Genomic DNA, 23,060 nt, shown 5'->3' on the forward strand with positions numbered 1-23,060 from the left:
ACCCTCCTATAGCCCACTTAAACGACTCATGTGACTGCAGCCTGATATCATGGGAGTGAAGAGGAGGATGTTCTTCATCATCTCCTCGCTCCTGCAGGAGAAGAGTATCTGTTTGAGGAATTGGATGAATCATTTCAACACTTGGAGTCATAGTCATGTGCTCTCCCACATGCTCAGTCATGACTGATGCACGTATTTCTCACCTGCAGGAGCACGGCCTGGTACAGACACTGGCTCAGAAGCTCCTGCAACACTGACACAAAAGGATTAACTGCAGCTGGACGTCTGTCTTTGCCAGTAACAGGAAACTGACATTCCCTGTGATAAACAGTCCAGAAGAACAGCACTGGAGCCTTTCACTTCATTTGTATCTTCCTTATTTGTCCAAGATATACAGCACAACTATTTTCGAACTCTTTATTAGTAATTTGCATTCATGCAGCATTACGTCTGTCCCATCCTTCCAAATAATGACATCAATTCTCTGGGCCAGTGTCAGCTAGAGGTGCAGGCCAAAAATCTGCCCCCCGGCCCCCCACAGTGGCAAATGCAATATAGCCTACCTCTGTATCTTGAGAATAATGAAAGACATGTGAGGTCCTGTAAGGACAATAGCGTGCAGTAAAAGCGTGGGTGTGTGCAAGCAGGGGCAAGTGCGAGCAACAAATGGCGCACTTTAGTTTCCAGTGTCGATCCTGACAGGAACAGAACCTCTCTGGAGCTAAGGTCCGATCCCAGAGCACATTCCTCTCTCATCTGCAACTCATCTATCCCAGAATCAGAGTTACAAAATAGTTATGAAGAATTTCTTCATAGGAAATGACTCTTTAAAAAGAGCTGGCAGTAGTGGTGGAGCTGACATGAATGTGAACATAAACTCTGACCTGTATGTGAGATAATAAACAAAACATTGTCTCACTTAGACAAATGCAAATATCGAACATTCTTACTGACGAGCAGCTGTGGAGGAAACACTATTGGAAGAGAAGCAACATCACGTCACGCCTAGTCTTGCATTTAGAAATCCTACTGAAGTAAAAGTCTTGTGAGTTAAATGTTCTCAAGAGTATTTAAAATAGTTGTAATGACCTCCACCAAGGAGGTTATGTTTTCACCCCTGTCCGTATGTTTGATTGTAAGCGAGATTGCACAAAAACAACTGGTATTGTGGATGCATTCATATTTCAAGTGGAGCTGATTTAATAACACAATAAACTGTGTCAAATTTTATAACTTGATCACATGTTTTACAGGTAAAGTCTTTATATGTAAATTATAACTCAGATAATTGTAACAGAGTAAAATGACAATATTTCCCTCTGAGCAGTACTTGAGCAGAAGTAGAAAGTGAAATTAAATAGAAATACTAAAGTACAAATACCTTGAAAGTCCCTTTAAGTACAATACTTGAGTAAATTTACTTTCACCATGATAAATATATTGTAGCTTGCAACTGATGGGATATTAAAGCAAATCTAAATCAAAAACTAGAAGTGCTTATATCTAAATGTCTTTAATTTACATTTATGTACAAAAGTAAACACCCATAGACTGTAAAATCGTACATTTACATAGTATTCATTGTAAACAGTGATGAACTCCACATCAATAGGCAAGGCTTACGTGCATTGGCTTGCTCAGCATTTATCTCTTGTTAGCATAAAGAGCACAGCAAGCTGGAGTCGGTGGCTCGCTCTAGAGAGGATGGCTATAAGTTTAATATCTGTGATATCAGTTGTTAGAGGAGCACTGTTGGACAGTGGACGTAGCTATTCAAACTGACTTTGGACATTAAATACAACCTGTTGCATGTCACTTCATATTATCAAAGCTTACTGCCTGAAGCACAGACACAAACAGAAGAAACATTCATTCAGTGCCAGGAAATGTCTTGCATTTTGTGTGCATCAACACAAAGAGGATCCTTTATAGTGACTATGGCAGCAACCAGTGGTAGAGTCTGAGTAGTAAGGGGCTCCACACAGAAGCGGAGTAAGAGAAGTGCAGAGGAGCTCCGCTGGACGGGGGCTGTGTGATGTCCATCATCTGGTAAGGCTGTCCCTCCTCCACACCGCTGATGGCGCGAGTGGTCAAGAGTCTCGCCCTCGATGGAGCGTAGTCCTTCCTGTCCACGGAGGGGGGCAAAGTGGGCAGGGTGCAGGTTTCAATGTCAGGTAAACATCCCACATCGAGCCACTTAGTGAAAAGGTCCGATGTGAGCTTGAGGAGTTCCTCAGGAGAAGAAGAAGATGTGGAGAAATGGGACAGCTCCGTCTCCTCTAGGAACATCTGGGAGGGACAAAGACACAAGGACCAAATAAAGATTTGCATTAAAAAGTAAAAAGCACAAATCTCACACATCTCTGAGTATTGTGATTTTAGATAAATTCATCAAAAATGTCCAAAATGTCCTCAAAAAGAGTTAATATTAATGCAGTAAGTAAAATGACCGGAGATAATTCTGGCCTTTTTGCATTTGAGTTTTTTTCTAAAGTATTATAATAGGAAACAGTTGGGAAAAAACCCCACCTCTGTGTTGCTGTTCTTTCTTATAATCCTATCCAGTGTCTGCTTCAGGTCGAGAATGAAGGAGTGATTTAAATGCTCATCCCAGAGATTTCTGAGGAGGACGTGCCAGGAGTCCAGGAGGACGACTGCAGCAGGGAACACACAACACTGCAAGGAGAGGAAAGACAACAACACAACAACCACAAAGTTAGGTTCAGTGTAAAAAACACGTGACAAATTACCATGAGCCACATCAATCGTTCAATTACAAGTCACACTCCATGCTACATTATAAAGCAACGGTTTGCTAAACCAAGAATTTACAAGGCCTGTTACAGCTGAAGATTAAGTAAAGCTCATGATTATATGATTACTGTGTCAAATAAATCAAATGTTTTCAGTAGAAGGAAAATAATGGACGACTTCACGAGATACGACACAAGTGCTGCACATCAAACATGACCTCATCTGTTGATGTGAAACTCACCGGATCAGTGTCACACAGCATGTTTTTTGTGTAGTGGTGCACTACATAGTAATCTTTCGGAAATACTGTGCGCTGAAAAGAGATAAAAAGGGAAGACAAAGATTAGAATGAAAGCAAGGATTAAGAAATAAAATAATATTGATGATGTAATGATCACAGTACTAAAGTTTAGCAGGGAGAGAGCTGACAAGAACAATGTATAAAAAACTGTATATAAACTTCCACTAAAAACTCTGCTAAAGGTAAAAATGGCCAAAAAGAATCTAAAGGAAAAATAACCAGAGGTGAAACAACACAATGTTTGATCCAGAGCTCGACATGTCAGTTGTAAGTTTGTCATCTTGTGCAGGCAACGTGAGAGCAAGCAGGGGTGTTTATTTTGGCTCTTTTATTTGAGTGAGATCTTTAACCACATAGTTAAACCCTCTAACTGAGCACACGCAATATTAGTGACCGAATAGTAGGAACATGTGGTAAGAAAAAATATCAGAGGATGCTCTGCATGGTACAAACACTAAAACCGAGGCCGCATAAAATCACAAGCAAGGTTTTTGAACTTACAAATCCAGTCGGATTAGAGTCGATGGTCGCTTTCATGTGTTTCACAACCTGCGATTCAAAGTCACATCCACCACATTGGACTGTCCAGAGTGATAACAAAAGCAAAACTGTTTGAGACGAGAGCGAGGAGGGAAAAGAAACAGAACACAGTCAGATAATTGCTGGAAACTTTCTGTGGTTTGCAGATTGCAGACCTATGAACAAACATGACATAATTTCCTGTGACAATTAGATAATACTCTAGAAAAACAACAGGAAGCAAGGGCTGTTAATAAATTAACCCTTAATCAAATAAGGAAGTGGAAATGTGATTGTAACCACACGTCAGATCTGTGTTAAATCACTGGTTAAACTTGGCTTTAGTAGAGCTAGTTGTTATATAATCAAGTTTAATTCATGACTATGTAATAACCAGTTATAATATTCAATTTTTTGCTATTGTAAGCTCCTGAAAGAAAGTTTCCAAAAAGCATAAATATGATCTTGATTTATATTCCTCACCTGGCAGTGACATCCTTTTATCTTTCTAAGAATGGACACTTCTCCATTTCTCTTGTTGACAGCAAACTCTCTGCAGACGGGTTTCTGTGTCAGTCTGTGAAAGGCTAAGTTTCCTCCTCTGTGGTTTCTTCAGGGCTTTGACACAGGGTGCGTTGCTGCTGCGTCTTCTCCTTCACAGCCTGATGTTTGGTCTTCTTGTTGACAGCCCTTATACATTCCTTCCTTTTGAGGTCCTTTGGTACTTTCCAAAAAAAAAATGCCTCAGTTATCCTCTCACGCCATCCTGCCCTCTCACTTTGGATTTTCCCACTTAATCCTGAGTGGCTGCAGCCTTTCCCTATCAGAGCTTTTGTTTGTTTTTCGTCTTTCTTTTTTTTTTTTTTTTTACTATATCCCTTTCTTCCTTTCACTGCTGACCTAGAATCTTCCTGGTCGGCCTAATCTGAATCACTCGCCTCTCCCTCAGACCTGGTTAATGGATAAAGCGGGAGAGACACTGGCCTCCTCTTCTCTGTCTCTCCCTCTGGCCACAGAGTGTGTGTCCTCACTCAGACGCTCAAAGTGAAAGTGCTATGCTGGATGGCTTGTCTGCTCCCTTTAAGTCTCGGCCCCTCCCATCGCCACACGTTTTACCTCACTATTGACTGACCCGGCTCCCTCCCCCCTGCTCCCCACATTCCCTGACACCCACTCTCTTGCCCCCGTCCTCCTCCCACCAAACCGGGCCTGCAGGCTTAGTCATGCAGTTGGAGCGTATGTTTTTCATTTGGACTCTCCCCCACACCTCTGCGCCTCTGGTCTTTATCCTTCCATAGTCAGTTTGCAATATCATCCTCTTTAATTGTCCCATTCCTGACAAAACAGGACAGGGGTGTATTGCCAGAACTTGCAAGTCATTCCACGTGTGCTGTTACTGTTAAAACCTGCTCCACAGGGGTGGACCGATTGATTGTGACGTCTGATTCTGTGCACAGCTGTCCTCACCCCTCAGGTCATGTGAAGCATCATGTTATTTTTTGATCCCTTTATGTGTCAGGAGAGAGGTTGATTACAAGTGAGAGGAAGGGAGCACACAGTTGTTGCTTTGTGTCAAACAGGAATTGTTTCTTCCCAAACCTTTTTCAACACAGGCCAAAGGAAACAAGACGGTTTCCCAAAGTCCCATCAGTGCTGGAGGGAAGAGGAAACTAGAGAGCAGCCGCCTCACAGCAAGCGATGCATTAACTCTCCCAGAGGCGTCATTAACTCCAAACCTCTTCACCTATACTATATGTCTTAATGACGGGCATAAATACCCAGGCATCGTGCCGCCTTCCTGTTTCATAAGTCACTTGCATACCGAGCGGCTGAATATGTTACTAATTTGTGGAACTGCTGCAAATTATGTTTGTGCTTCCATCTGTGAGGGTTGCAAAATGAAATCCAGATTCGAGTTAAATGTAGAAGCATAAAAACATAGAAGATTATAGAGAATAAAAACTGTGGAGCAACACTTCTACTCCAACAATGCTGAACAGCAGATTCCTTTTCAATCCTAATATTTACAAACTCAGTGTTGTTTTTAAGTGGGAGGAGAACATGAGCTTTTACACAATCGCTTCATTGGTATGGGTAAAAAAAAACCTCCTGATTTAAACAAAGCCGCATGTTGCTGAATTTTATTGAGTGAAGTCTGCAAACTTCAGCAGAGAAGCAGACTTAAATGACTATGGCATGGGAGAAGAAAACGCAGAGTGGATCAGTATGAGACTGGCTCATTAAGAAGCCAAAATCTGCTGATGTGGTTAAGGCGTACTGGAGTAACTTGTTATACAACCATTTTGCACACTTCAGGACAACACAGAACCTTAAAAAACCTGTTGTCTTACTCCACTTGGTACTTGATGGCCGACGGCCACTTGAACAAGTGAGTGGAAACAGGCAGAGAAATGCAGATCTGCTCCTTTACTTCCATTTCAGCCCCTATTTATTCTTCCTGTTCACCACAAGATGGAGCCACTTGTGGAATAAAAAAACAAAAGGAAGTGCAACTGACCCGTCACATGAATTTATTTCATTTTACAATCAGTGAAGGAGTAAACAAAGTGCAAAGCCTTTTTGTAATAAGTTAAACTTTACATATTAGTACAAAGTGGTGGACTGCAATAATTCCCTTTGACAAATAAGAGCCCTCATAAATCATCACAGTTAAAAAGGTTTCAGGGCAAGAAACATAATGAATCCCTTTTTTCTTGCACATTACACAATAATGAATGAGCCAAGGCATCTGTCATTAACTCAGAGTCTTCTTTCATTCCACAGAAAGTCCCAATCAGTTAACAAAACTGATTCTCGCTTTCACTTTCCTTCTTTAGTATCCCCCTCTCTTTCCATGTCCCTTTTCTTCACCCCATGCTAACCCCTCCTCCTCCTCCTCCTCCTCCTCCTCCTTTCTTCTCTTTGTCACTGGCTGGGGCTCCTCTCCCCTCCTCGGACCGCCGTCATTAAATGACTCTTGTAAGTTTTGCTGAGTCCAGTCATCCAGAACTTGAGAAGCCTGACATTGTCCTCTTCGCCCGGCCCAGTGGCACCAAGGAGGGCCAGGACCTTCTGCGTGTCCTCCCTCCCTCGCCCGTCCACTTTGGAGAACTTGAACAGCACTTTGACTTTGCTGAAAGAGTGAGAAGTAGCTATGAGAACACGTTCATGTGGTAAAATCTTCCCTGATACCCAAATAGTCTTCATTGAGACTGAGTGAACTTTACTCACTTCATACACTCTTCCTTCAAACACAGCAGGCAGTGAGACACCACATCCACAGACAAGTTCTCGTTGGACAGAGCCACCTCAAGCTTGTTGAGTAACGTTGGACCTGGAAAAAGATATTTTCGATATATTCGGTAGTTCCAAGTACAGCCTTTCATCAAAGCTGCTCTTCATGTTTCCTGAAACTTAAAATACCTCAGAGGAGTTTATGTTTTTTAAAACCTTTTGCCCACATATCTCAAAACCTTGCTGATTAAACAGCTTAGATAGAATCCAGGGGCAGGGCCAGGGGGGCCCAAGCTAAAATTAGATTTGTGCCCCTGTCCAGTCAATAGACCTGATTTAGAAAAAACTTACATCCTCCACTGGTAGAAAGAAGGAACAAATCCTTCCTGATATTCTAAATAGTTTCTGATGTGGATGCAGATCATGGGATTTTTTTTCTCATAACATTGTGGGCCGGGATGTGGCTGAATTAAAGAATATTCTTGCTGTTACTGTCCATCACTGTGTATTCAGATTGAGATTCTGATCAAAATATAATTTGCTATACTACTAAATTATAAAGTGCACAGATTGCGAAGGTATGCAATCCCTACTTTTAATGTTTAGCCAAGAAGCATTTTACATTGAAAATTAAAGCAAACATAAAATGAGGTGTTGGCTCACCCCTGTCAGTGGGCTGTGGGTTGGCACTGCTGATGGTGAACTGATAAAGTGAGCAGATATCCTCGTCTCCTACAGCTGAGATTTGACAGTTTCTCTCGATGCTGACATCCACCAGCACTGAAAACTCTGCAGGGTAAAATAAAAAGAAGGTAAAATCCACACAATGTGATCTACATGTGAGAACCAATAATATGTAACAGAAGCATCTCTGAGGTTTCAGGCTGTAATGTATCATTTCAGAGACTCTCTTGTACCTGAGGAGCTGACGTGGGCAGGAATGGGCACATCTGGGCTCAGACCCAGGAAGTTGCACTTGTAGGCCTCCTCATACTGACCACTGTATGGCACAGAACGCACACAGCCAACTGGGAGCAAGGACTGATGGGAGAAAGGACAGAAATTCAGAAATGAGATGCAGCAGGAAGAGAATTGTATCGAGCAAAGTACGTTGAAGTTCACAATAGTAGCCCTATTCAACTCCACAGCATGTCTTCACTTGTTCTGGGACAAAACCGATTCTGAAATCAGGACTAAGTAATGGAAACGCGATAGCCCAAACCCATCCTGCTGAGACAGCTGCAGGTGCACCCTGTTGAGCTGGTATTTTTTTACCGATTCGTAAAGTCGGGGCAACGTGTATATTTGTAAATATTTCCATGACACCTATTTTATTATGTCCCAAGACTGCTTTGTTCCAATCATGATCAAGGTATCATGCGGACAGTAAAACTATAATGAGGTCAAGATGTATAATAACCCTGAGATTACAGACTCTCTAAGCACATGCAAGTTGCTAGTGTGGGAACATTTTGTACCCCCCCTCCCCCGGACAGTATGTGCAGTTGTTCTATTCCTATATTGCAATAAAACTAAAACACACAAAAGCCCAATAGGTGGAACAACGCTACCACGTGAGCGAGACAAAAGAGAATTTAAGTGCAGTCTGTCACAGCTTAGTGACGCCCTTGAATAGAACAGGGCTGTCATACGTGTTATTAATAACACATGTGCTATTCCTGCTGTGACACGTTAGCTATGAAAAACACCTGGGAAGCAGCATGCAGCAATGTAACTGTAATCAATTACAATAATAATAAAAAACAATTACAACAACACGATCACAATGATAAAAACTGTTTAAATGAACAGGAAAACATTATAAACAATCACCACCATATAATAAACAGCAACACTGTATCTCTATCTACTGTAGTGTATCTATCATAGTCTAGTGTTTGGCAAAGAAAGGTAGGTGTGGAAAACATGTAGAGGCAAAGAACATTTCAGGGTGTGTACCTGTAGCGTGAATAAAAATATCTTCAGGGAAGAACAGAATATTAGAAAAACTAGACAAAGTGAATAGAGAGAACATAATCACTGGATGTTACACGAAAATTATATTTATCCAGTGATCCTAAAATGACATTTGTAATCTCTAATTGTTTTTATTTCAAACTTTAGACAATGTTTTACCATGGCTCAAATAACCAGGACCCTCAGGTGATATCACTTGTTCCAGTTCCTCTTTACCTGCTGTATGTTAATAAGACTGTCTTTCCTAATGAGGGAGAAATGAACACAGTAGTGAAGTACCTTCAGAACGATAAACGCTGATTGGATGAGTCCGGGGTGAGCGCCTCTCCATATGACCTGATTTCCCATGAGCACGTGCCACGCTAGCTGCCTAAAGTCAGCCACCCCGAGAACCTGTGGAAAAGATAGTCATCATCAATATTATCTAGATTAGGGCCACAAAACAAAACTACAGGACAGATTACCACAAAACTAGCTGGAACGATGCATTACGGGTTCGTCATTCAATTTTGCTTTAGAATTTTCATCACTTTCTTTAACATTGTGAGATGCGTCTTTTGACATTCTCACTTCCCATGGACTCATTTAGGGATCTTAATGAAAAAAATCTGGCAACCAACTATGCACAACAAAACAAGCTCAAAAGGTTCTTAGGTTTACCTGTCTCAAATGTCGCAGGGACCTAAATTTTGGACCGGGAATTTCCTCTAGTTTTGTGTCGTCACACAGGAAGTCATGGCCCAGCTCATTCACTGACTGGTGCCGTGACTTTGAAGACCCTCCGTCGGCTCCCTCCCAGCAGCTCATTTCCTCCTCTTGTTCTTTTGGAACCACAGAATGATATCAAAGCATGAAAAGTGATGACGAAATGTTTTTTAATTTAGGTTCATTACAGATATGGGGAATTCCACAGGAAAATCCAAGAAAAGACTGAATTTTTATGTGTGTATCCTGTCTATGACATGATGTGCATCCTGTCCATGACGTGATGTGCACACTCATCTCATCTTTCCAAAGCAAAAATGAAACTGTACAATCTCACCTCTAATAAGTGACAAATTTCAACACCTACAGTAATAGAATGCTGCTAATATAAACTAGCACATAATGGAAAAGTGTCCCTCACAATATCAGGTTAAGTGAGTCTGGACAACCATCAAATAAACAAATTAAGGATACAAATTTAAAATTTGTAAACAGGCATTTAAAATCATACTAAGTACAGTTGTTTTCTTGTGTTTTATGTGTATTAAGCTACAGAAAGTAGCTTAATCATATTAGTATTAGAAAACAGAATATGAAATGCGCCTGTAATTTTTTCACTTTCTAAATCTTGACTAAAAACTGTGTAAACACTTCCTGGCAAGACTCTGTATTTGAGAGCAAGGGCAAAGTGAATCACTGTTCTTCTGGCAGACTGTCGCCACAGTGGCTGACCCAGTGCATCAGAATTCCATTTAAGTATTTTCATCCTGATGATAAAACCAAGAGACATTGTGCAAACACATGACACATCAGCTTAGACGACCCTCATTCAAGCAGCTTAACGTGGCCTACAAGTCAAAACATGTTGAGGCATTGACCAGGTAAATGGAGTTCTTTTAGTCTGATAAACTGTTTTTAATCAGACTAAAAGACATAACAGACATTTATTTGTTCAGCTTTTACAGAGTTACAGGGCTCAGTACAAAGATCTATGATAAAGATTTATAATCCCATTGAATTATGGACTATGTCTGTACCTGTCTGTCTCTCTATAAGCACCAGGGTGTCTTCAGTGGGGGCCCCCTCCAGCAGCTTCTCCGTCAGACGGCTGCCACAGGCCTTCAGCAGCCTGGGAATACGGTGAAAACACACATCAGTAAGTCCAGGTGACTGCAAACAGCTCACATTGAAAAAGACGACCCAATAGTGGGACTGACAGTGGATCAACTCACCAGCTAAAGGAGGAGTGCAGGCTGGCCCAGAGGTTGGGATGCTCGGTGAGAGAGGTTAGCGATCGGGCTGCGTTGCCACTCCTTTGATGTGGGAAAACTGCTGGTGAAAAAGCACTGTTCATCCTCACAGCTCGCTGGGGGCAAACTCCTTGTTCACTGTCAAACACCTGATGCAGAGCACAAATACCAAGACATTAGGTGTTGTGTTAAATGAGAATTGAGTCTGTATATTTGTTTTTGAGGAAACTGAATAAATACATGTAGTGTCCTACCTTGAGAGCAGTGCTTTGCAGGCTCTGTATGGTGAGTTTAAGGTGGCGTAACAGAAAAGGCCAAGAGTTGATAAGGTATATCCTGTCCATGGCTACCATGACAATACTGTACCACCGCTGAAAGCCCCTGGCCAAGCTGTCTTTGATAAAGAAGGTGTGTGAGAACACAAAACCGTGTTGCTCATCTCCAAAGAAAATTGGCCCTTCACGACCAGGACACACCTGACAAATCAGACAGAGAAAGTTAGAGGAAGGATGTGAGGAGATAATGGAATTAAACAAACAAATGTGTACGTTAATTCAGTGCAATGTGTGACTTACATGCACACACACACACACATACTAATGCAGACGTACGTCACTGTTTACCTCACAGCTGAGGCTGCGTACACAAGCTTGGCGTACAACGCTGAAAAGCTGTGGCTCTCTGGGATGCTGGTGGCTCAGGAAGCGAATGCCCGTTTCATCATCGATGCTCATGAAGCCTGGGTGAGACGCAGGTAGAGATCGGCATCCCTGTGAGGCAGAGAGAAGAGGAAAATGAGCACCTTGAGATACACGGCAGGAATATGAATTCACACACAAACCAGAGAGTTAAAGCTTAAGTGTGATGTAGAGAGACGGGTGGGTCTGATAAGACTGAGGCAATTATTACCTCTGCCAAAGAGGCGATGCTTTTGTCTGTATTCATTTGTTGGTTTGTTCTTGTTAACAGGATTATACAAAACCTATTCTACTTTATTTACAATTAAATTTGGGGAGAGGTGGGGCATGACACTGGGAGAAAGAGGAACTCGTTGAATTTTGGGGCTGATCCGGGATTTTGTGACACTTTATTCAACACTGCATGATAGGGTGTTTTTCAAATCTGCCATTTTTGTGTGTGCAGTTTGGTGTCATGTTTTCATCAGTGTTTGTTTGTCGGATAGTCAGCCTGATAACGCAAAAACTACTGAATGGATTACCACGAAACTTGGTCAGAGGTCAGTGAAGAACCCACTAAACTTTGATGGGGCTCTGGCTTTTTTTAACTTTGCAACATTTTCACCAATTTCCCAGAAATAATTCATAGATCTTGATGACAATAATAAGGCATGTTTATGGGACTGATATCTATGAGTGTGTATCATTAGGTGCGGTTTGGTTGAATTCAAGGGGACTGTTAGAGATATGCACTGTCTGATATAACAGTGATAATAATAATAGTATCATGGTGAGTTGACGCTCGGGCCTCGATCCACCACCTCTGCTCACCTCACACATTTCTCCTCTCTGCGTGGCCGAGCTGTTGGCTCTCATGGTCAGCCCTTCACCTTCCCGGTCCCCGTCCCGGTCCCTGTCCCCGGGAGCTGGGACCCCGTACTGGGATGCAGGGGACGGGGACGGAGGGTGCAGGGCCTCGGTGCAGAACAGTGTCCGGGGCCCGTGGAGCTCACAGAAGTGACAGAGAGCCACCAGAGCATTCATCTGAGGGACAGAGAACAGGGTTAAAACTGAGGCGAGTGTGTGAAACGTTAACGGTCAGTTCATCCCACTGGTTTGTCACTAACAGGCTCAACACAAGGTCACAGTAACTGAGTGTGTCTTACCTTGTCTTGACTTTCAGCTCAACAAATGACTGGAGATCAGAGCTACTTCTCATGACACTAGTCGCAGTGTTTACGTCCAATAAGCCTCGATATACAAAAGCAGCATATTCAAAACAGTGGTTTAAAACAGACTCTATGTTTGAACACAGTCTGTTTTTTCAAAGCTTCGTGTTTCTCAGTGTTTCGTGTTTAGGTTTCCTGTTGTTTTGCCTCCCTGTCTCTTCCTCATCATGTTGTTTCCTCTCCGTTCAGCTGCTAAGCTAACAGACACAAACACAGCGCGTCACGTGAGGAGGCACAGTCACGCGCTCCAGCCACGGTGACTCATGGCCGCTGTGCTGCGTTCAAGAACACCGGGGGAAAAGGATGATGACAGCACGGCCACCCTGACACGTGGAGTGTTTCAGAGAAGAGCTGGAACTTTATCCATCCCATTTCCGGGAAATCCACTTGTTGAAAATTGAATTATAAATACAGAGAATATATACATAATATACTCCTTTCACGACGGAAATATTGTTTGTAGAGAAATGTACTTGGGTAAAGTGCAAGTTGCACAGGCAGGAGGATGTAAACTGTATTTTGTGCATTAGTATAAGGATATCTTGAAATAAACATAGATATACTGTATATATGAATAAAGTATAATTTTGATATGAAATGGTATGTAAGTATATTTATATTTATATAAATGGGTGAATTTTAACAAGAGTTATACATGTGGAATAAAATAATATAATTAATATAACATAACATAATAATTGGTATATGTTATATGGATAATGTGCAAAAGGACACCAATGTCATAGTTACTATTTTGGGTTCTGGAGAAATTTGTTTCCAACTGTGACCACCCATAAAAGCCCTTATAGCTCATATAAAACTATCTTATTGGCTTCTTTCTCTCTCAACACACTGTTGACACACCTGTGGTTCTTTTCACCTGGAAATGTGTGACTCATTTTTAACCCTATGGTTTAACCTCAAAATTGGTGGCTGACAGTTTTTCTCACTTTGTGGTTGTTTTAACTCACATACCATAGATACAGCATTCACTGGAATATTTGAAAAAATATTTTATTTAAAAATATTTGGTGAATCAGGTGAAATAAAAGTCTGAAAACAACGATATTGCTGATATCAATATAATAGAATGAAACATATGCTGACTGTAGTTTTCTTTTTTTTAACTTATTTTTTATTTAGTTTTCAACAAAACAATATGCATTTTCAGACAGTTACTTTCTTTGTCCATTTTTCAACTGTATATAGTATTGGTGTACATGATATTCAGGTACAGTGTGCAATGCATAGAAAGAACAACAAACATCAAATAGTGCTCACTCCAAGAGGAAAAGAGGAGGGATAAGAATAAATGATTGATTACATACATAACCCTCATTGTATTAATAACGCCGAGGCAGGACCCCATCGTTTAGTAAAGATAGACTTTTGGAGCCTTAATGAATATGTGATTTGCTCCATTTGGTAGATGTCCCATACTTTTTGGGTCCATATATTGTATGGGGGGTTAACCATTTGATGGTTATACACTTCAATGCTGCTGTGAGTAGTATGTTTAGCAGGTATTTTTTGGCCCTCCCGTCCAGGCCTTCAGGCATCGCTCCCAATAGTGCTACTGTGGGGTCTTGTGGGATGTCCTGTTGGAATATCTCTTTGAGGGCATCAAAGACTTCTCTCCAGTGTGTATTTAACTTAGGGCAGAGCCAGAATATGTGTGTGTGATTGGCAGCACGTGTTCCACAGTTACGCCAACACAAGTTGGAATGCGCCGGGCCCATCTTGGATAATATTTCTGGTGTTCTGAAGAATCTGGTAATTATTTTCCATTTAAATTCCCTCCAGGTGTTTGGATTCGTAACTAGGTGTGCCTCTGTGCACATCCCCTCCCAGGTATTCTGTGGTACAAAGGACTTTTTTGATAGTGAAAACTACATTACCCACAAACCCCTTGAGGTGACACGCTCAGGGTCAAAGAGCGATATATGGCGAGAACTGTCTGTGACACCTGCCCCAAACAGTGAGGAAACAAAGGCAGCTGCCTCTAAACAGTGAGGCAACCGAGGCAGCTCCCCCCAAACAGTGAGGCAACCGAGGCAGCTGTCCCCAAACAGTGAGGCAACAGAGGCAGCTGTCCCCAAACAGTGAGGCAACCGAGGCAGCTCCCCCCAAACAGTGAGGCAACAGAGGCAGCTCCCCCAAACAGTGAGGCAACAGAGGCAGCTGCCCCCAAACAGTGAGGCAACAGAGGTAGCTGCCCCCAAACAGTGAGGCAACCGAGGCAGCTCCCCCAAACAGTGAGGCAACAGAGGCAGCTCCCCCAAACAGTGAGGCAACAGAGGCAGCTGCCCCAAACAGTGAGGCAACCGAGGCAGCTGTCCCCAAACAGTGAGGCAACAGAGGCAGCTGCCCCAAACAGTGAGGCAACAGAGGCAGCTGCCCCAAACAGTGAGGCAACCGAGGCAGCTCCCCCCAAACAGTGAGGCAACAGAGGCAGCTGCCCCAAACAGTGAGGCAACAGAGGCAGCTGCCCCCAAACAGTGAGGCAACAGAGGCAGCTGCCCCCAAACAGTGAGGCAACAGAGGCAGCTGCCCCAAAACAGTGAGGAAACAGAGGCAGCTCCCCCCAAACAGTGAGGCAACAGAGGCAGCTCCCCAAAACAGTGAGGAAACAGAGGCAGCTGCCCCCAAACAGTGAGGAAACAGAGGCAGCTCCCCCAACAGTGAGGCAACAGAGGCAGCTCCCCCCAAACAGTGAGGAAACAGAGGCAGCTGCCCCAAACAGTGAGGAAACAGAGGCAGCTGCCCCCAAACAGTGAGGCAACAGAGGCAGCTGCCCCAAACAGTGAGGCAACAGAGGCAGCTGCCCCAAACAGTGAGGAAACAGGCAGCTGCCCCCAAACAGTGAGGCAAGAGGCAGCTGCCCCCAAACAGTGAGGCAACAAAGGCAGTTGCCTTTAAATAGTGTGGCAGCAGCTGCCTTTACACATCAGTGGCAGTTTCTGTTGACACCGGAAGTGCCTCTACGAGCTACCGCTGCCACAGCTGACTTGAGCTAGCCGTTACAGTACCCGCGCACTTCCTTAGCACTGAGCTCTACACTTTCAGGAGTCAGAAGTGACTCTGTCGTTGTGTGTCAGCCGAAACAAAAGCTGAAGGTGTGTCGAGACTCCACAGGGACAAACAGCAGGAGTCCGAAGTAACCTCGTCTCATAGAAAACAACAGGCAGGAGAATGGCGTCAGAAATGTCCCCAGGTTCACCAGAGCAGCTCAGAGAGGATGGGACCCAGCTGAGGGACACAGGCAGTCCAGAGGCAGGGGCCCCAGCTGAGCCCAACACTGGTCCAGACACCCAGAGAGCCCCAGCAGGTAAATCCCACTGGTTAGTTATACACACACTGCTCCATAATAACTGTTTGTTTTGTTTATTTTAATTGTAATATTGCCATATGTAAGTCAATATAATGTGTCAAATTTGAAAGTACAGTTTAGATCTGCCGGATTACTGAAGTCACACTTAATCTTTGCCAAATAAATCAAATTCCTTAGTCTGTGTGCCACAAAATCCTGCCACAAGTTATGCATAAAAGCTAATATATAAAGTGAAACCTTAACAAAATTATCAGCAATGTTCTGTGCTGCCATGCAAAATAAAATAAAGAGTGTTCATTCAGTGATAGAACTGTGGTGCTTCAAATTAGCATTCATCTGTATTTTCAACACTATTTATACAGATAAAACCAATTGAGTTAAAGCCACACACCATGCTACACAACACCTAGTAGTAGCATTAACATAAAAAGATGGCGACTCAACAATACCCAAGAAGCCAGTATCAAATCAGTCTGGAAATGTAAAAAATATGATGTAAAACCCAGACACATGCACAAAATACTGCCCTGAAATGTTCCTAAAATATGGCTTTCTTTACTCTCCTCTAAATGTTCACTTGTGTTTGAGTTCCTGTAAAATATCCACAAATAAAAATACTTTACAATCCTCATACTGTATTGCACTCAGTAATTGAGCGAGGGGAGTTCTGGTAAGTCCTGATGTGTCTGGACCTCCTTGACTTCAGAGTTGATCACTGGATGAGTGACCCGGCTCCTCGTAATGTCAGATCATGTTTTAACTTAACGCCCAACTGCTCTGCTGGAATCTGGAAGTGAGTCAGCAGCTGTAAGTATTGACCTCCAGATCCAGTACGAGGAGAGAATTTACCGTCTGCTTCCACTCCCATTGCTCTCACTGGGCCCAAGTCCAGATGAACCTCATCAGGAATGAAAAAGGTCTTGATAACCGTTAACTGTCGTGGCAATTTCTGCAATCCCACCTTAACAACGAGGAACGAGACACAATTCTCTTACAGTGTTGTCACACTTTAATGCTCAGAGCATGGTGCATACGACAAAGGTTAGTTTGTAATATGCACACCGATGGGAAGCAGTTCTTTGTCTTTGTACATTTGGCTCATCCCTCCCACTCTGGTTGGGGTTGTTACAAAGTCAAAGGTCAGGATCTTCTGATGACATGAAAACAACAATGCCTTAGTTAAAGCAATCAGGCCAAGATTCATTCAGTTGTACAGGATACAGCATGATCAAGGTTACATTGTATGAGATTCAATCATGATCAATCAAAGGGGAAATTAACATGATCATATTGTGGTCAAAATGTTACATTTCCCTTACATAACCCAGTTAAGACCTAATAACTGGAAGCAGTTGAGAGACTCCCTAAAGATCAGTGGCTGTCGTCCCATGATTTTGGGCAACCTGTGCCAACCGGTGCCACCTCAGTGGAAAAGGAAGATATCCCAGTTGATAATTAAAGTGTTTGTGTTGTGAGTCACATTCAGTCCTATCTGGAAATAGAGCCGCGGGGCGTGAGGTATGGGCCAGAGTTCACAGGCAGACCACATCCTTACTACTTGGCTGACATTTGAGACCTCAGGGGTTAGTCATTGCCACCTGTTACATATTTATTCACTTTATCAAACCACTAGTTTCCTTCTGGGCATTTATAGTTTATTTCTTCATTCATTGCCATACCCGTTTAAGATAAGAATCAAGGGGATCAAATTAAGATATGGAGGCTCTTATACTGTCATAGTCGCAAGATATACATCAAAAACACACGTATTACTATACTACTGCTAGTATCTGTGACTCTCTGACATCTCACATCCGCCTGCTTGACCCAACTGAACTGTTCAAATAAGAACTCAAATCTCACTCGCACATCTATCTGCCTCAGTCTGCCTCACGTAACGTCCACCCTACATAACATCTTATCTATCCCTCACTGACCAGATTTTATATTAATCAGATACTAATCATCTTGGCCTCTTAATCTGATTTTAACCTTGCTTTTACTTTTCAACTATACTTGTGTCACATATGTGGTATTGATAGGTGTTTGCCACTCACATTTTGTTTTACTTAAATAATTTTAGTCTTAATTTATAATATATTGTTAGGTGTCTGGAGTTGGTGCTGTGAAATAAAATGTATCATTGTTATTTACTGTATAAAGAACGAATCTCACATAATACTGTATATTGATATTTCCATTTATCCCGCTTACTGGCTTAAGTTAATAGTCGTCACTCTAATCTGAGAACATCCTGCCGCACTGTTGTAGGTATTTTCAGAGTCATTGAAAACTGTCTTAAATTGGCAGACGGACTTTGCCTCATATCCGTTTCGTCTCTCTGACTCACAGCCGGGGTCAAGCTTCAGAGAGAGGGTGGGGAAATGATGTCTGTGTATGTTGTACATCATTTTGTCAGGAGTTTTATCTGCAACTTTCCTTAGAAATCAGCCTTTGAGTGATGATGTAAACTGTTTTAAGTCAATATGTTGATACTGTAACTCGGAGCTTCACACAGACCAGACTCCCTCGTGTGTCGTGATATTTTATCAATCAATCAAACAATTGAACTGTATTCATAAAGAACCTTTAAAGCTAATCAAATGAAATTCAAAGTGCTTTTCAGGTGATTGACAAAACATAGGATTTTGAAAATGAGTTCATTAGATTATAGTTTTGACTTAAATGCAGAATCCAGAATTGAAAGGGGACTTTCTTTGCAGTCTGATTCCACATCGGCCTCTCTCACTTTTGCTTATACTTTTCTCTTTCTATCGTTTTACAGAGTCGGCCGAGCGGGTCCAGGAGAAGGTGAAAGTGTGCCCGTTTTTCCTGAGGCAAAAGTGTCATTTTGGAAACAGATGTCGTCTGAGTCACAGGTCTGTTTTCCTCACCTTGTTCTCACAAACTCACCGACAGCGTAACGGAGCACTTTTAGTGTTTCAGATACATTGTAGACAAATGTTTAATCCCTTTTTAGCAACTGCAACACCAAAGAACTGGAAATGGTTGTAGTTCAGCAGTAATGTAATCTGAATATTAATATATATATATATTTTTGTTTTAACATTATTTAATTATTATTTAAACAAGTTTCTGATCATTGTTGTAATAAACTGATCAACCTGAAGATAAACTCATTGCTAAGATCCGCCTTTATGTATTTTCGTTTCTCTTAGACAGAGGCGATTAAATACAGGTACTGCAAAATGTACTACAGAAAAATGCTGTTCTGTGTCAAATGGAATTTAGACGTGCAATTGTTTCCCATCTGACATATTTCACATGTTTTTTTTTCTCTCCCACTATTTACTCTTTCATTCCTCAGTGATCCGACACTGGATGATTCATGGGCCGCGTCTTCTGATCAGGATGACACATCGGATGAAGAGAGGAAAGGAAAAGCGGACAAAGCCAAAAAGCCGGGATACAAGGGAAACGGTCACTGCATATTTTGCTATTTTCTCTTAGTCATCTGATACTGATGACATACTTTTAAGATCCAGTATGAATCTTGATTTACTTTTGTTTTCATAATTATTTTTACATCTCTTTATAAATATTAAATTCTCCCACAGAAATAAACAAAAAGCCTCGCATGCGAACTGCAGCCGACGTTATCTCTCGGATCCTGTGGGACCCATCGGTGGATTCGTCACAATTTGTGGTTGGTTACTTGGATCGCTTCCTAGGCGTGCTCGAGCGCCCCTTCTGTGACTTCAACTGGAAAGCCAGCCCATGCGACTGTGACTATACTACTGAGCTGGCCCTGCCCAGACACAGGATCCAGTACTTCACTTACAGAGGGCTCCGCGTCTGGGACCGCCACACCAGAAAGGACAGGGTGTTTGGCTCCACCGGTCAATCTCTGGCTCCCCCCTTTGGAAAGGAGGAGGAAGTAAAGGGTAAGAGAGGACCTTTTATTGCTGCCCCCACCTCACACACACCCCAGACACAGACTAATAAAGACAAAATATACTCACTCAGAATGTATGCTGACTGAATAGAACCATTTGTTTTCACAAGAAACAAACCCAGACGCCCAAGAGCAACAAGACGGCCTAAAAACAACAGAGGAGCGGCCACCTGCTGTCAGTGGGGAGGAGGGGAGTGACACAGGGGAGTGTGCTGACACGCAGAACACACATCTGGAGGAAGAGAAGCAGAATGAGATGAATATTCACGTCCCTGACTCAACAGGAACAAACACCTCTCAGGAACAACTGGAATCACAGGGAGCATGTGTTGTGGAGGAGGCTGCTGTGGAGGAGGCTGCAAATAGGTCTGGTCTTCATGTTCATCCTTTATATTTAACTGAGAACAGACGACTACTGTACTGAACATAAACGTTTTAGTAGAGTTTACGTGCTCCAAACTAATGTGCCAATTTCAAGTCAACTACAAGTCAACTGTTCACTCAGTCATGTGAAGCAGAATATGTGTGTGTGGTGCAGTAACAGGAGGGATTTTAATCAGATCCACTTGATTGGCTTGCTCAGAAATGGGTATCACTTAGAGATTTTGCTGTCATAATACATAGAGGGCAATTGACTGACAGCTTCCTCAGCCACACTGTTAGATCAGGATGCAGAGGGTTCGGGTGAAACCAACAAGGGAATTCTCAAAAATCATCCTTTTTGTGAAGAAAGTTTTTGCCAACTGACGTCAAAACACAAATATCTTATCCTGGATATCATTCCGCTAACTAATACAACCTACGAGCTAAAGGTCAAGCATTGTTATGATATACACAGTTTCCTTGTGGCCTTATACATCACATGTGACTGGATAAATGTATCCCTGAATTCAAGATAAGTCTTTACAGATGTCATAATGCATTGCAGGGATTTTATTTAAGAATACTAAAACATGTTATTGTGACAAACTCTATGTTTTGGCATATACACCGGGGTCCAGAACTAACTATCTATTAATACATCACGTTACATTCAGGAGATTTATGTTTATAGGAACGTCTTGGTTTTAAGTTCAAGCTAAAACCTGAAAAACATTCTCTGAAGGTCCCTCGCTGCCTCTTGAGTAATTTTACTCATCTGATCTGATTTCAGACTCAACGATTCAACAGACAAAATGTCCCCAAAAGAGCAAGAGACTGTAAAAGAGGAGGCTGAGGAAGAGTCGGAATGGAAAGAAAGCTGGGAGCGCAAGGACGATGCTTTGGTGAGTCCAGCAACGCTCAGGCTGAAATACTTCCCTGCTCTGCTGTAGAAGTTCAGGTTTAACAGGTTTTCTCCTTCATTGCACACAGGGTTGTCTTGCAGCCCTGAACCTCAAGGAGGCACCTCTGGAGCAGAGAAAGGAGACACAAGGTGGTCGCCCTCCTAGAATAAAACCCACGCACTTCATCACCTTCAGGGCCAACACTCCTGCCATCCTCTCCTGTTTCCAGCTGCTGCAAGAGGAGCTCACCTCTCTTCTACCGTCGTCTGCCCCTCACTGGCAGTCCGCCGCTAGCCTTCATGTCACCCTGTGCCTCCTGGTGCTGCGCGGCCCAGCTGAAGTGGCCGCTGCTGGGGAGATCCTCCGAAAGTTTGCCAGTTTGGATCGCAACCCCCTGGTGGCCGTGAACTTTCCCGTGAAGCTGAAACATTTCAGCGGGAAGGTGCTCTACCTGAGCCCCCAGCCTCAACTGCCCCTCCAGCAGCTCAACAGCGGCCTGCAGGAAGCCTACAGGACGGAGGGCTGGCTCCACAGGGACTCCAACAACCCGCGCTACCACCTCACTCTGGCCAAGGTAGAGGACAGAGAGGGGGAGAGGGTTTTTGAAAGGGTGGGGGACCTGAAGGTGGGGAAGAGTTTAAACTTCGGTCGTCTGCCAATCAACACCTTACACCTTTGTCTCGTGAACGGTTCCCAAGTAGATGGTTTTTATGAGATTGTGTGCACAGTAAATCTTCGATGATTCCACATGGATGCGGAACAAACACGTATGTTTTTATGTGTCATATGATGTGCAATATGCCCGAGCTGGAGTTGCACTGGCCCTGCTGCCTGACAAACCAAATTTAATACCTGTGTGTTTACATTGTTTTAAGTATGCACTTTTAAATATATTTGGGTAAAAAGCTGTGCGACAATGGTAAACACCTTGTGTCCAGTTACACTAAAAATCACCTGCTGTAGCTGCGTTCTTGATTCAACCTTCAGGTCCAGGAGGAAACCCATGATTTTAATGTTTTAATATTGCATCCAATGAAAATTACTCTAAATTATGTAACAGCTTTAAATCTTTATACTTGACACGTGCAGTTGAGTTTTCACTTCCTTACAATACAAAAAAATAAAAAACTGCATCAAGAAGAATGTTATTTTTCAGTTTTTGAGTCCAACTTTAGGCGTCTTTGACATCTGCTATTTCACTGCTACACAGACTGGACATATGCACCTGCCAATAAGGCGTTTACAGAAAACACAAATGATTTATGAAGGGAAAAGATTTTTTTTTTTCTTAAGAGCCATGAATTTACTCAAGTAGTTGCAGCTCATAATTACACGACTCATACAATCTGTTTAATATGAATATTTCATGGACTTGTGTGAATGATGACTTTGTGCGATTGTGCGATGAATTGCAACCACTCAGACGTGAAGACCATTAAATATTGAATTGGTTATTGTGAGTCCAGTGAGTGGTGATATTTCACCAGAGCGGTGATGGACTGGCCTGGATCTGGTCCTGTTGCTGTTACAGACACACAGAGGCCGTGTAAACGCTCCGTGAGCAACTCTTGCATACATAACATCATTTTCGGTCTTCTTTCCCCTCCTTCCTCCCAGATACACACATGCACTTTACATAGCCTACATGAGTCAGTGGGTGCGCGCTCCAGCTCTCTACTGTTTGCTCCCTGGCTCGCATTATCTCCCTGCCTCCCTTCCCCCACTCACTTTCAGTGACACAGAAAAACTAACGCCGCCCCTTCCCTCTTTGCTCGCTTGCTTCTGCCCCCCTTTCTCCACTGGCAGACAAACACCATACCCTTTCTACTCTTTCTTGCAGAGTTTCACCATTTTATCTCCAATTTGCATTTCTCATTTGACAGGGCACTCAGGTAGCATCTC

General features: G+C 42.7%; 3 protein-coding genes across 6 annotated transcripts; 1 reads left to right on the plus strand and 2 right to left on the minus strand.

Annotated features, from left to right (window-relative positions):
* Positions 1-1,176: 1,176 nt before the first annotated feature.
* zgc:174888 (uncharacterized protein LOC558116 homolog) lies at positions 1,177-4,639 on the minus strand. Its single transcript, XM_035164577.2, has 5 exons — positions 4,058-4,639; positions 3,557-3,663; positions 2,996-3,067; positions 2,530-2,676; positions 1,177-2,289 (listed from the first exon to the last, which is right to left on the minus strand). Exons 1-5 carry the CDS (start codon positions 4,068-4,070, stop codon positions 1,936-1,938), a joined length of 693 nt encoding a protein of 230 aa, XP_035020468.1. The 5' UTR covers positions 4,071-4,639; the 3' UTR covers positions 1,177-1,935.
* Positions 4,640-6,088: 1,449 nt separating this feature from the next.
* flcn (folliculin) lies at positions 6,089-12,950 on the minus strand. 2 transcript variants are annotated; one of them, XM_035164350.2, is made up of 12 exons: positions 12,584-12,950; positions 12,249-12,461; positions 11,364-11,510; positions 10,995-11,216; positions 10,723-10,889; positions 10,528-10,619; positions 9,446-9,606; positions 9,065-9,178; positions 7,726-7,849; positions 7,472-7,597; positions 6,806-6,908; positions 6,089-6,707 (listed from the first exon to the last, which is right to left on the minus strand). In XM_035164350.2, exons 2-12 carry the CDS (start codon positions 12,459-12,461, stop codon positions 6,500-6,502), a joined length of 1,677 nt encoding a protein of 558 aa, XP_035020241.1. In that variant the 5' UTR covers positions 12,584-12,950; the 3' UTR covers positions 6,089-6,499. The 2 variants fall into 2 exon arrangements, with proteins under 2 accessions (XP_035020241.1, XP_035020240.1); XM_035164349.2 differs by having other exon boundaries at positions 11,352-11,510.
* Positions 12,951-15,464: 2,514 nt separating this feature from the next.
* On the plus strand, positions 15,465-22,301 carry leng9 (leukocyte receptor cluster (LRC) member 9). Of its 3 annotated transcripts, none has more exons than XM_035164554.2 (8): positions 15,835-15,974; positions 18,763-18,856; positions 19,157-19,176; positions 19,306-19,418; positions 19,556-19,882; positions 20,004-20,259; positions 21,047-21,158; positions 21,247-22,301. In XM_035164554.2, the coding sequence occupies exons 2-8, from the start codon at positions 18,839-18,841 to the stop codon at positions 21,898-21,900; spliced, it is 1,500 nt and encodes a 499-aa protein (XP_035020445.1). In that variant the 5' UTR covers positions 15,835-15,974; positions 18,763-18,838; the 3' UTR covers positions 21,901-22,301. The 3 variants fall into 3 exon arrangements, with proteins under 3 accessions (XP_035020444.1, XP_035020445.1, XP_035020446.1); XM_035164555.2 differs by having other exon boundaries at positions 15,885-15,987; XM_035164553.2 differs by lacking the exon at positions 19,157-19,176 and having other exon boundaries at positions 15,465-15,974.
* Positions 22,302-23,060: the final 759 nt, after the last annotated feature.

The sequence above is a fragment of the Hippoglossus stenolepis genome, chromosome 8 (assembly GCF_022539355.2).
Source record: "Hippoglossus stenolepis isolate QCI-W04-F060 chromosome 8, HSTE1.2, whole genome shotgun sequence".
Taxonomy (NCBI): Eukaryota; Metazoa; Chordata; class Actinopteri; order Pleuronectiformes; family Pleuronectidae; genus Hippoglossus; species Hippoglossus stenolepis.

Coding starts and splice junctions, on each gene's coding strand:
- zgc:174888 (XM_035164577.2), bottom strand. Junction 2,677..2,995: donor TGCTGTGTGACACTGATCCG/GTGAGTTTCACA, acceptor CTCTCCTTGCAG/TGTTGTGTGTTCCCTGCTGC. Junction 2,290..2,529: donor GAAAGAACAGCAACACAGAG/GTGGGGTTTTTT, acceptor TGTCCCTCCCAG/ATGTTCCTAGAGGAGACGGA.
- flcn (XM_035164349.2), bottom strand. CDS start 12,461: ATGAATGCTCTGGTGGCTCTCTGTCACTTCTGTGAGCTCCACGGGCCC. Junction 10,890..10,994: donor TGCAAAGCACTGCTCTCAAG/GTAGGACACTAC, acceptor GCTCTGCATCAG/GTGTTTGACAGTGAACAAGG. Junction 7,850..9,064: donor CAGCGTTTATCGTTCTGAAG/GTACTTCACTAC, acceptor TTCTCCCATCAG/TCCTTGCTCCCAGTTGGCTG.
- leng9 (XM_035164553.2), top strand. CDS start 15,839: ATGGCGTCAGAAATGTCCCCAGGTTCACCAGAGCAGCTCAGAGAGGAT. Junction 19,883..20,003: donor AAAGGAGGAGGAAGTAAAGG/GTAAGAGAGGAC, acceptor TGTTTTCACAAG/AAACAAACCCAGACGCCCAA. Junction 20,260..21,046: donor GTGGAGGAGGCTGCAAATAG/GTCTGGTCTTCA, acceptor ATCTGATTTCAG/ACTCAACGATTCAACAGACA.